This window comes from Manihot esculenta, chromosome 11, assembly GCF_001659605.2.
Source record: "Manihot esculenta cultivar AM560-2 chromosome 11, M.esculenta_v8, whole genome shotgun sequence".
NCBI lineage: Eukaryota > Viridiplantae > Streptophyta > Magnoliopsida > Malpighiales > Euphorbiaceae > Manihot > Manihot esculenta.
In genome coordinates, this window is record NC_035171.2 from 28,077,388 (window position 1) to 28,089,527 (window position 12,140).

A 12,140-nucleotide genomic window follows, 5' to 3' on the forward strand; every position below is an offset into this window, starting at 1 on the left:
TAATTTATTTGTATAAAATAAAATTTTAAATAAAAATTATAACGAGCAAAGTTTGATCTTGAGCTCGAGCTTGAAAAAAATAAGACGACCTGAGCTTTAGCTGTTCAAAACTCAACTCAATTTGATTATACCCCTAACAATCACATAGCCCTTGTTTAGTATGCATTTCTCATAAGAAAAGAATGCAAAGAATTGCATGCTATTAATAGAATTCAATTCATTTCTATTCATAAAAGAATTCATTTGTTTGGAATCAATTTAAATATAATAGAATCCAATTGAACTCTTTTATGTTAAACAAATTAATAATAAATTTAAATTGATCTAATTTATTCACCATTCTTATTATTTTTAAACTAAACATAAATGTTTATTCTTATAAATAATAATCATTTTTATCACAATAGTTGAAAAATCATTATTAATATTTCTATAATATTTAAAATTTGAATTTTACATAATTTTTTACTAGTGAAAAATATAAATTAAGATTTTTAAAAAAATAATAAAATAATATAATAAATTTCTTAATTTTAATTATAAATGTATTAAATATTAATAGTCAATATTAAAGTAAATTAATTTTCTAAGGACCAATTATTAATTAAACAACTAAGAAACAAATTTTAAATTAAAACAAACAAAAAAAAAAAAATCAAAGGATAAAAGAAAAAGCAAAAAAAAGAGTTCTCAAGAGCTAATTAAGTAATTTTGATGTAAATAGTCTTAAATGAAATCATTTCCTGTAAAATTTTAATAATTTTGACAAGATTTACTTTTAATTCAAAATCAATTCTTACAGGAAAACACTATTAATTTTGCCAAATACAAAAATTTAGGCAAAAGAATTCATTTCTTTTGAATTGTTTCAAAATTAGCCCTTCCAAATAACGGTATAAAAAAAATTAGATGCTTCAAATTAAAATCAATATCAAGGCTGGAATTTCTATGAATATACTGATCATGTCATGTGGCCTACAGATCAGCCTTTTGATATTTATTACATTGAACCACTACTAAGAAAATAATAGAGAACAAGAAAGAAAAAGGTTATTCGATGTCTTTCGCGCAGTGATTGTCGTTAGTATATGTAAGATACTCTTTCATCTTTGTTATAATTTTATTTGTATAAAATAAAATTTTAAATAAAAATTATAACTAGCGAAACTCGAGTTTGAATAATAAAGTTCGAGTCAAGCTCGAGCTTGAAAAAAATAAAATGGCATGAGCTTGAGCTATTCAAAGCTTGGCTCGGTTTGATTATACCCCTAACAATCACATAAAAAAATTGGATGATTCAAATTAAAATAAATATCAAGACTAGAATTTCTATGAATATAAGTGATCATCTCATGCAGCCTACAGAACAGCCTTTTGATATTTATTATATTGAACCACTATTAAGAAACTAAGTTGAAACCTTAAAATTATTATTTTTTAAATATTAATTTGCATGAATTAATTTAACAAAATTTAAATTAATAATAATAAATAAAAATAACATGAAATATTAAATAAGTTATTGAGAATTTAATAAATAAACATATTTGAATAAAGTGATTTTATTAAAAAATAATCATCAATTAATTTCACCATCGAAGATGAGAGAAAGGGAGAAAAATAAGAGAGAGAGAGAGAGAGAGAGAGAGAGAGAGAGAGGTAAAAAAAGGAAAGAGGAACTAAAAGTGAATATCTTTTATTTCAATTATCTGAAAACCTGGTAATTCACTTTTTCTAAAGCAAAATTAAAGTTGAATGATGTTAGGAAACAAATTAAAGTTAAGTAATGGAAATAAAACAAATCTAAAGGTAACCATGGTAAAAATTACCCTTATGATTTGCTTCCTTGGAGCATTATATTTTTAGTAAAACAAGTTGATATTTGGCTTTATGTTCTGGTCTTGTATGATATGATTTTGTTGTGCTTTTCTTGCCTCATTGTCTTTTCTTTTTGATGTTATTAAATATTTATTTGTGTCAACCATGCTGAGGTATTTAGAGAAGTAGCGACACTTTCACGCTTGCAGCATCAGCATGTTGTACGTTACTATCAGGTAACTGCTTTCTTTTCTTAATATTACTGATAATTGCTGCGTAGCAAACACTCAGAATTGTTTCTTTACAGTGCAAGGCAGTGAGTTAAATTATATTTGAGACCTACAGAACACTGATGACATTATGGCTACTTATAGAATGATAATAGTTTGTCAATTTCATTTATCAAGTTATTAACTGTTGTGTATGATTTGTAAGTAACATTAATTTAATATGATGCTTGGGTTTTCTTTCTAAAAAGATATGATGGTTTCATGTGAAGTTCCTTCCTTTTTACCATTCGGCAATAGAAAGATAGCTCTTTCTTGATCCAGATTTAGGAATATAATACTTTTGGGGCCTGGTTGTTGGTTTTGATATTCATAAAAACTTTCAGGCATGGTTTGAAACAGGAGTTGCCGGTTCTTTTGGTGACACTACTTGGGGTTCTACTACTGCCACAAGCTCTACATTTAGCTACCGAGGTGCAAACTCAGCTGATGTTGGGCAAGACAATAAACTTGAATCAACATATTTGTATATTCAAATGGAGTATTGCCCCAGGTAAAATATTTACTTCCCCTTTAATGTTCTGTGACATACAGGAGAAAGAAGAAGAGATTTAGGGAGAAACAGAGGGAGAGAGACGAGAGAATTAGAGAATAGAGCAGGAGAGAAGATATATTATTTTATTGAAGAATCTAGAATGATCTTTACAAGAGTCTTTGACCCCTTCATATACTTCTATACAACTGAATAACTGCTCATTACCAACTCAATCTTCTAGAAACTACTTAACTACATAACTGCCAACAACAACTCTCTCCAATCAGCATCTTTCCCTCCAGCAACTTATTAATTATTCCTATTCTTAAACCTCTTTCTCTTGTATGTGACATGTTCTTTGCCCACCTAAGTGCTATTTGCTAAATGATCATCCTTTTCAAGGTAGATAGTTTTCTCCTCTGTTCCAAATATGAAAATTGATGTAAACTCGATCAATTACATGCTGGATCATTTTATTTTGGCAATTGATATGAGGAGCTTCCTGCTTAGTGGCATCACCTTTTTCTTTATCGAGTATGAAAACAATGGGTTAGAGTAGAAGAATTGAAGGAAAATTGACCTAAAGGCATATATATTGTTAGTTTGTTACAAATACAGATACCTTAAAATGGAAGAGTACATGATTACAAGGCACATTGATAAGCATGTACACAGGAACTATTACAGCACACAATCACTGGACACTACTGTTACAGCAACTATCTTGACAAAGTAAAACAAATTTGGAGATAGATCTTGTATTTATTTTGGGTAGACATGCAGGAAGGGGATCTCCCTTTTTCTCCCTTTCCTGTATTTCATTTTTCCACTCTTCATGATGGTCCATTTTGAGTTTCCCATCACCAATGGGGATTCAAATTAGTTGTTTTTTCCCTTTAATATCTTTAGGACTTCAAATGATAGGAATGTTAGGGATTATGAGACTTTGGAGAACCTGCAATGTTTTATTGTAAGTCTTTTCATGCTAATCCGGTTTGCTTCCTAATGAACACCGTTGTGATCTAGTGAATTGGCTTTTGGCATTTCCAAGGAACTATAGTTCTCTTTTGCAAGTCAGGATGATTTTTCGAAATTGAATTAGGGAGCACAGTGAGGAGGCTCAAAGGTTATGGCCTGTACTGTGACTTCTGTAATTTTATACATTTGGTTGGGAGAGGTGTTAATGCTTCTAATGGATCTCGCTTTGCTTGTATGGGATAAAATGAACTTCTTTCTGGCTTTTTTAATAGGCTTCTGCTCATGGGGTTATTTTTGGATACATCTAGATTTGGGCCTTCAGTTTATCCTTCCACTGATGGGTTTTTCAAAGGAGGATATCCAATGAGATTACAGAGTTTTATTATTTAATATTTTATTTTCTCTTGTTTTTTACTTAGAGGAAGCTACGTTATTCTCCATAGATTTACTAGGCATTCCTTTAGCTCAAGGTTAGGCTCCAACCCTAATGCTTAAGCGCTTAAGTGGGCGCCTTGTTCCAGGCACAAGGCTCTATGAAAACGCACATTTATTCCACCTTTGGAAAGTAATTCCATTGATCCCCCAAAAAAAAACTGACTTGAAATTTTCCAGTCTACTGGACTGGAATATGATGACTAAGAAGTTCTTGGCCTGAAGGTCACTAGTGATTACTAGTCCCTTTTCTTCTCTCTCTTCATAGATTGTTTTCAATATTCTCTTATTATCTTTGACATCTTAACTGCTTTTTATACTCATTCATTTCTATTTTTATCTGAAATGATCCTTTTTAAATTCTACTGAGAGTGCTGTGTGAGTAATTTATCATATTACTATGATACTTTTTTTTTTGTTCAGCCATTAGCATTGCTATTTAAATAATATATTTCTTGATTATATGCCATATATGTCTAAACGAAATAAATATTAACATGTTATTTAGGTAATCTTTTTGTTGATTATCTAAAGTTGCTTTTTATTAAACTTTATTTTTTGTGCCTCGCTTCATTTAGTTGCGCGCCTGTGCCTTTTGCCTTGAGTTTGGGCTCCAGGACCCCTTTGCACCTTAGTTTGTCTTAGCCTTTAATAACTATGTTATTTTCCTACTTTACTCAATTCTCGTCAATCTTCAAGCTACTTAAGAACTAATATATCCTACTTCGTATACAAAAGGAACTTATCTTTTGGAAATAACTTCTCTTTAGTTTAGTTTAGTTGAGTGAAGTGAAAATCTTTTATATGTTGGGTGATCTTTTTCTTAACATTTTTAATGTTAATTCTGATATTTTGAATCTTCATTGTGCTGTGCTGTACCCATGTCGACACAATATTTCATGGGACACGACATGCAACATGTGTCTAGCACATATTCGTACACTCGTACACTTGGACACTTCAGTGACTTATTCATGTATAGCTAATAGAATATTTTTTTTCTCTTAAGATGAAGAGCTTGTATTTAGACAAAAATAGTAATTTAGTTGTATTTTAGATGATGTATTTGGTTGTATTTAATCATTTATTTAGGTTATAATTATTTATATAACTTTATATTTTTTTATTCTAATTTATTTTCTATAATATAGAGTATCCAAGAACTCATATCTAAACTTAGAACCATATCTCTGTATTTTCTATTTAGTAAGTTGACAAGTCAGACATAGAGATCTGCACCCATTTCTAACACCTGTATTTGAGTCTAAGTAACGTAAACTATTAATAACAAATTATTCTGTGCTTATTTTTATAGTTCTTTAGCAATTCAACTGCTCTATTACCCTTCTTTTAGGTCTAAATAATACAAATTTTTGTTTTCTTTAATGTTTTTGTTCTATATATACAGTTATATAATAATTTCTTCTTCTTAATAATTTTCCTTCTTATTGTTTGAAGGACTCTACGCCAGGTTTTTGAGTCATATAACCACTTTGATCAAGAGTTGGCATGGCATTTGTTTCGACAAATTGTTGAAGGTTTGGCACACATACATGGACAGGGAATCATCCATCGGGACTTAACTCCTAACAATATCTTTTTTGATGCTCGCAATGATATTAAGATTGGCGATTTTGGTCTTGGTGAGATTCTAATGTTTAACTTGAATCAGTTCTTCACCTTTTTATACATATTTAACTTTACCAAAATGCTTGTGTTGATCTTGGTATGTAAGTTGCAAATATGTCTCTTTTTTTGTTGACTGGTATGATGTGTCAAAAGAATGAATAAGATGTACAGAGGCTACTTGGATCAACAATCTTCATTTGTGTGTATGATAAACATACATTAATTTGCAGTATCAATGATGGTTTTGGAGAAGTCCAAAAGATCTTGTATTGCCTGGATTAAACTAGAATATTTGCATAGCTATAAGTGATTACATTTTTGTGTTTTTGAAATCACAGTTCTATTGGTAATTGATTGATGTGGACATTTAGTTTTATATATTCCTTTATCGAGTGGGACATAGCATCCAAAAAAAAAAAAGAGAAGTCTAGGAAGAAGAAAAGCAAGAGAGGAGTATTTGGTGCATGGCTGGTGCCTGTCTCTTTCTCTTGCTCACTCTTTTTTCACCCTAGTGGACGTACTCTTAAGGTTTATTTGATTTATCACACTTCATTACTAGACCATTCATTAAAAAGGGGCTGTTAGCCATGCAGAGATAAAATTTGTAAGTTTTTACCATTTAGTTTAAAATTTAAGCTTCATCATGAATTTTAATCCTGTTATTGTGATACTAAAAGAAATATTGTTAATTTAGATTTATTTAAAATTTCAATTATGATTAGAAAACTCTAAATCTACTAAACATTGTGTTTTTTCTTTTGTGTAGTGCTTTTATTTAGCTATTTGTTAAACTCTGAATTTTTAGTGACTTTAATTTCTCTCTCTCTCTCTCTCTCTCTCTCTCTCTCTCTCCCTCTCCCTCTCTTGGTAAAGAAAAGAATAGAATAGAGCCAGCCAAGACTGCTGCAGTTACCTACCCGTTGGTTGATATGATCCCCTAACATGATGCCAAGACCAATATGTATGCTGTTATTTAAAACCCCTATTTTCAGATTTTTGGTGTTAGAATCATAAAGTTAAAAATGCTGTAATTTTTTTTTTCTCTCCTCAAGGTGGCAGGTTACACTAGCATTAATGGAGCAGATTTAATATACACATTTAAGATAATTCTAGCTATTCTCCTTGCACCCGATTGGCGTTGTTCAACTTCTATTCGATATTCGTATTTCACAACTTGCTGAATCTTTGGATAGAGAATTTGATATAGGTGATATGTCATAGTTCCTGTACATCTTAAAAGATGCACTGATAATTCCTTGGAGAAATTGCATGCTTGAGTTGTGGCCCATACTCCATTTTGCAAAAAACTATAACTAGATCCTAGAATCTCTACTTATTTATAGATTGGACTATTGATTTTGAGCAAATAATTAGAGAATAGTTTCTCTTCAATTTGAGAATTCGTTCACCGTTGGTTCTACATCACCGATGACATCAACTACTGCATTCTAATTGCAGTGTAAGAAGAAAATTCTTATAAAAATTTTGGCCAGTTTGAAAATCACACGTAGATTTATAAATGCTGGGCTGGAAAGTTCAATATTTTCAGATTTTAACTTTTGACACTTGATTGAATGTTTTCAACTTCTCAAAATGAGTTGGTGTCTTGAACTTATGGATTGTGTGCTTTGTGACATATTGCCTTCACAAATCATTAATAATGTTCCTATGGGAAAAAAGGAAGAGCGAACAAAAAACATGGAATAGAAAAAGAAGGCTAGTTGGAGCTCATATTAAAGAGGTAAAAATTTGAGTTCTTACCTGACTCGGTGCAAATACTATTGGAGTTTTACCATGTCCAACAAAATAATTGGATATGTTTTTCCTGATCTATTAGTTGGCAACTTGGGATTATGAGAGATGTGGACATGTAGCTAACCTTAGACTATATAGTAGTAGCCCAGGTAAAAAATGACATGAAATTCTCATAATGTTTTTTTTTTTTGTCATTTTCATATAATTTCAGCCAAGTTCTTGAAGTTGGAGCAGTTGGACCATGATACAACCTTACCTACAGACACTACTGGAGTATCGCTTGATGGAACTGGTCAAGTTGGTACCTACTTTTACACTGCACCTGAAATTGAGCAAGGATGGCCAAAGATCGATGAAAAGGTGATTGTTTGGCAAAGGTTTCCTTTTCTTCATTAAGCAAGCACTATGCCTGTTGGCTCCAGGCCTGCAGTCATGTATATCTAATACATTGTGTTCTGAGACTACATATAACCATTGTTTTCAGGCTGACATGTATAGCTTAGGAGTTGTGTTTTTTGAGCTTTGGCACCCTTTCGGCACAGCCATGGAGAGACATATTATTCTATCTGATTTGAAACAAAAAGGAGTGCTTCCTCCCTCGTGGGTTTCTCAATTTCCAGAGCAAACATCTTTGTTGCAACGGTTAATGTCTCCAAGTCCATCTGATCGTCCATCTGCTACTGACCTTTTAAAGCATGCATTTCCTCCAAGAATGGAATCTGAGTTGTTAGACAGTAAGTAATTAAGATATATTTGTTTCATTCTTATACTTATTTATATTTGCTCCTTGGTTAGATAGCCGACACAACAATTTTATGTTCACTGCAACTAAGCTAATTAGTGGCAAATTGCCCTATCAAATAAACAAAGGGAAAAGATGAAATAGCGAACAATCAATTTGTTGAATATGGAATTGTAATGTTCAAATGCACAGATAGTCTTCAATGTATGTTGAAATATTCAGTTGATCACCATGACTCTATTTATTTGATTTGTTCTTGAACTTCTATTTCTCCCGTGGTTAATCCATTTGCAGATGAATTGGTAGTCTAAGTCCATTTTAGCAAAGCAAAATTTGATGGTGAGCAAATCCAAACAACCCTCCCCCCGGGTCCAAGGAAAATAAATATTCTTTCCATTCATAGTAACTGTATTCAAGCAGATAGAATTCATGCCTAAAGTGCCTTATTAGCAGAGTGTTTAGTTGCCAAGTTGGTAAGGATGACTGTATTGTAGGCCCATATAACCTTCTCAAATCCATTAAATAAGGTTCTAATGGGATTATAACTAATGAGGTGCCATTATGCTATGTTACTTGGACTCTGGATACGGATGTCCAAAATGGGTGCATATCCCTGTATCTGACTTTAACTTTCTAAATAGAAAATACGGAGATATGGATCGAAGTTTAATCATGGGTGCTTGGATATATTATATTATATAAAATGAACTAGAATAAAAAAATAGATAGTTATATAGTAATACTTATAGTCTAAATAGATGATCAATTACAACCAAATGCATCATTCAAAATACAACTAAATAACTAATTTTTATCTAAATACATGTCTTTATTTTGAGAGAAAAGAATGCTCTATTAACTATGGTGAATATATCACACTAAAGTGTTTTGAGTGCACGAATATGTGTCAAACACATATTTCATACCGTATCCCATGAAGTGTCGTGTCGACATGGGTATGGCATGGTAAAATCAAAAAAAGTATCAAAGCCGTTATGTTCCATAATAGCTACCATAGTTATTAAAGGCTCAAATGGGCCAAGGTGTCTTGGAGCCTAGGCGCTTGCACCTTCACTCAGTGCCAAAAAAAAAATCATAAAAACAAAATATTTAACTACTATAAATTTTATTAATATCATATTAACTACATGAAAATATATATAATATATTTTAGCTGTTTGCATCTTTCAGGCATGCTTGTGTAGCATTTAGGCTCCAGATCCCTTGGTGCCTTGGTCTTGAACCTTTAATAACTACTTGTAGTAAGCAAAGACAAATGGGTTGGAAGTGGCATGAGTGCTAGGATTGAAATAGAAGTTTGGGTTGTTAAACTATTTGTGAAGCTTGTTTATTAAGTAGGTAAACTAAATTCATGAGTTCAAGTACATGCTTGAGCTCAAATTCTCTATTGAAGAAAGCATGACACCAAATATATTAATCAACAAAGCTTGAACAAACCTTATTCTTGGAATGGACACTGAAGTTTGGCATGCCCTGGAAGACTCATCTTCCTAGTGGGATTTTTAAATTTTGACCAAGTTTAGGGTTGATTTCATAATGAAATTTTTGTTTTTGGTACAAGCAGGTTTAGTTTATGCAGCCTGTTAACTCTTGGGTTTGAGAATTAGAATGAGGATGAGAAAGAGAGAGAATTAGGTGAGAAGAGAATTCAGAAAGAGGGGATGAGAAGATAATTTAGAATAAGAGGAGAATGCAGAGAGAGATGACAAGGTAAGAGAGATATTATTGACCATTCTTCAATGCCTTTACAGTCTCATTTCACTCTTTCATACATGCATTGTTAACTACCTTCTAACTAATCTTGTTTTTCCTCCAATTCTTCTAATTCAGTTATACTATTCAGTTATACAGTAACATTTTTCCCTCCCGATCCTTCGTTTAGTTATTTCTCTTCTTCCTCCTATGATACGTAACCCAGCCCTTGCCTTCTAATCCTTGCCAAAGACAGAAATAAGATTCAATGACTGAAAAAAGACTGAATATTGTCTCTAGTAGGCTTGCGTAGTTGCATTCTGATATTGAATGGAGATCAGGCTTTTAACTTATCTGTGATGCTTGTTTCTCTTGAACGCTTTTAACTTCTTTAGGGCACAGACTTAGCTCTTAAGGATGTTGTATCTTTCCTTGATACCAAACTAAGTACTTTTATTGTGGCTAGTAAATTAGTACTGTTTACTGCAAGAATCAGTTAATGCTGAAATCATTGACATTTATTTGATCAAGTATTTCTTCTCTCCCATATTTTCAGATATTCTAAGAACAATGAAAACTTCTGAGGATAGAACCGTGTATGATAAAGTTGTCAGTTCTATCTTTGATGAAGAGATGTTAAGCATGAAAAGCCAGCATCAGCTTTCTGGTCGATTAGGGATGGGTGGAGGTGATACTTCCTCTGTTCAGTATGCAGATTTAGACACTGAACTTCGTGATTATATTGTTGAGGCCACGAGGGAAGTGTTCAAACAGCATTCTGCAAAGCATTTAGAAATAGTATCTATGCGCTTACTAGATGATTGTCCACAGTTTTCTAGGTTGGTCTGTCTGCAAAGTTTTGATTTGATCATTGTTACCTAGTAGAGATGCTAATAATTTTTGGTTTTGCATGAGAAGGAGCACTGTCAAGCTTTTGACCCATGGAGGAGATTTGCTTGAACTTTGTCATGAGTTGCGTCTGCCTTTTGTTAGTTGGCTTGTTGCAAACCAGGTATTGGATGTGGAACCCTAATATTTTTTTCACTGTTATCGACTAATTTCTTCATCCTTCAATAACCAGGAATCTAGGATCAATATAAATCTGTATTTTGTCTTTTTTTTTTTTTTCGTTCTTTGGGTATTGTAAACTCTAAACTTTTTTTTTTAATCTTATAACTAACAGAGAATGCTTATAATTATTGGGACAGAGTTAGTTCTTCATCCTTCAATAACTAGGATCAATATAAATCTGTAATTTTATTTTTTCGTTTTCATGTATTGTAAACACTAAACATTTTTTTGGATGTTATAACAAACAAAGAATGCTTATTATTATTGGGAAAGAGTTATTTCTTCATCCCTCAATAACTAGGATCAATATAAACCTGTATTATTTTTTATTTTTTATTTTTTTTCATTTTTCTGGTACTGTAAACACTAAACACTTTTTTGGATCTTATAACAAACAAAGAATGCTTGTTATTATTGGGAAAGAGTTACTTCAATTTCTCTTTAACATCATCTCCTTGTCATCCTCAATTATATTAAGATGCATCCTGTGGAGATACTTTTTCTAAATAGCCTAGATTTGTACCGATTGTGTGCATATTAGGTGCTTAGATTATGTGATATGATTGGGATATGATTAGGCTAAATTGATTTATTTTATTTTCTATTGTATATTGTATATTCTTGTAAGTGGTATATATACCCCAATTGGCTTGAAGGGAATCATTAAGTATCTTTCTCTTAAAGTCTCTATTTTTCTCTCCTTTTTCATCGTTGTTTTATGGTATCAGAGCCAAGAAACTTAGCCTAATTGTGAGTGACAGATTCGTCACCTTCGTTTGGAGATTTTCTAGAAATCAATTGGTCTCACCACCTAGCTCCTAGTCTCACCAGCTTTCGATTGGCGACCCTGTGAAATGTCTCCACCAGAAGAGGCTCCACTCGCTGCCCAGCCTTTACGACTTCGATACACGCGTCGGCTCGTGAATAGTTCTCCGGCGACTCTTTCACGTTGGCGATCCTTCCTCTAGCATCACCAGAGACCAGCGACTTTAGCCCACTTAGTCCAATCACCTACCCAGCTCTTCTTCATACATCCTTTGTGAACAGAAGCTTTGAATCTACTGTTCACGGTCACAGATTCTCTTTTTTGCAGATTCAGTTTTCATGGCCCAATCAAATAGAGTAGACCACGTTCCAAACCAGATTCAGTCACTTTAAATGAAGCAGAGTACAAAGAATATCTACAGTTCTGAACTACTCAACAATATTCTTCTTCAAATATTGTTCATTTTGGTAATTC

General features: G+C 32.4%; 1 protein-coding gene across 9 annotated transcripts in view; it reads left to right on the top strand.

Moving 5' to 3' along the window:
- Nucleotides 1-12,140, top strand: part of LOC110626183 (eIF-2-alpha kinase GCN2) — a 35,803-nt gene that overhangs the window by 10,361 nt on the left and 13,302 nt on the right. For all 9 annotated transcript variants that reach the window (XR_006352565.1, XR_006352564.1, XM_043961890.1 and 6 more), the window contains 7 exons: nucleotides 2,000-2,054; nucleotides 2,432-2,598; nucleotides 5,449-5,633; nucleotides 7,586-7,734; nucleotides 7,859-8,108; nucleotides 10,386-10,668; nucleotides 10,748-10,841. Coding sequence is in view for 7 of the 9 variants with exons in the window: in XM_043961890.1 (XP_043817825.1) it covers nucleotides 2,000-2,054; nucleotides 2,432-2,598; nucleotides 5,449-5,633; nucleotides 7,586-7,734; nucleotides 7,859-8,108; nucleotides 10,386-10,668; nucleotides 10,748-10,841 (1,183 nt within the window). In the remaining 2 variants the exon portion in view is untranslated. The remainder of the gene's footprint in view (nucleotides 1-1,999; nucleotides 2,055-2,431; nucleotides 2,599-5,448; nucleotides 5,634-7,585; nucleotides 7,735-7,858; nucleotides 8,109-10,385; nucleotides 10,669-10,747; nucleotides 10,842-12,140) is intronic.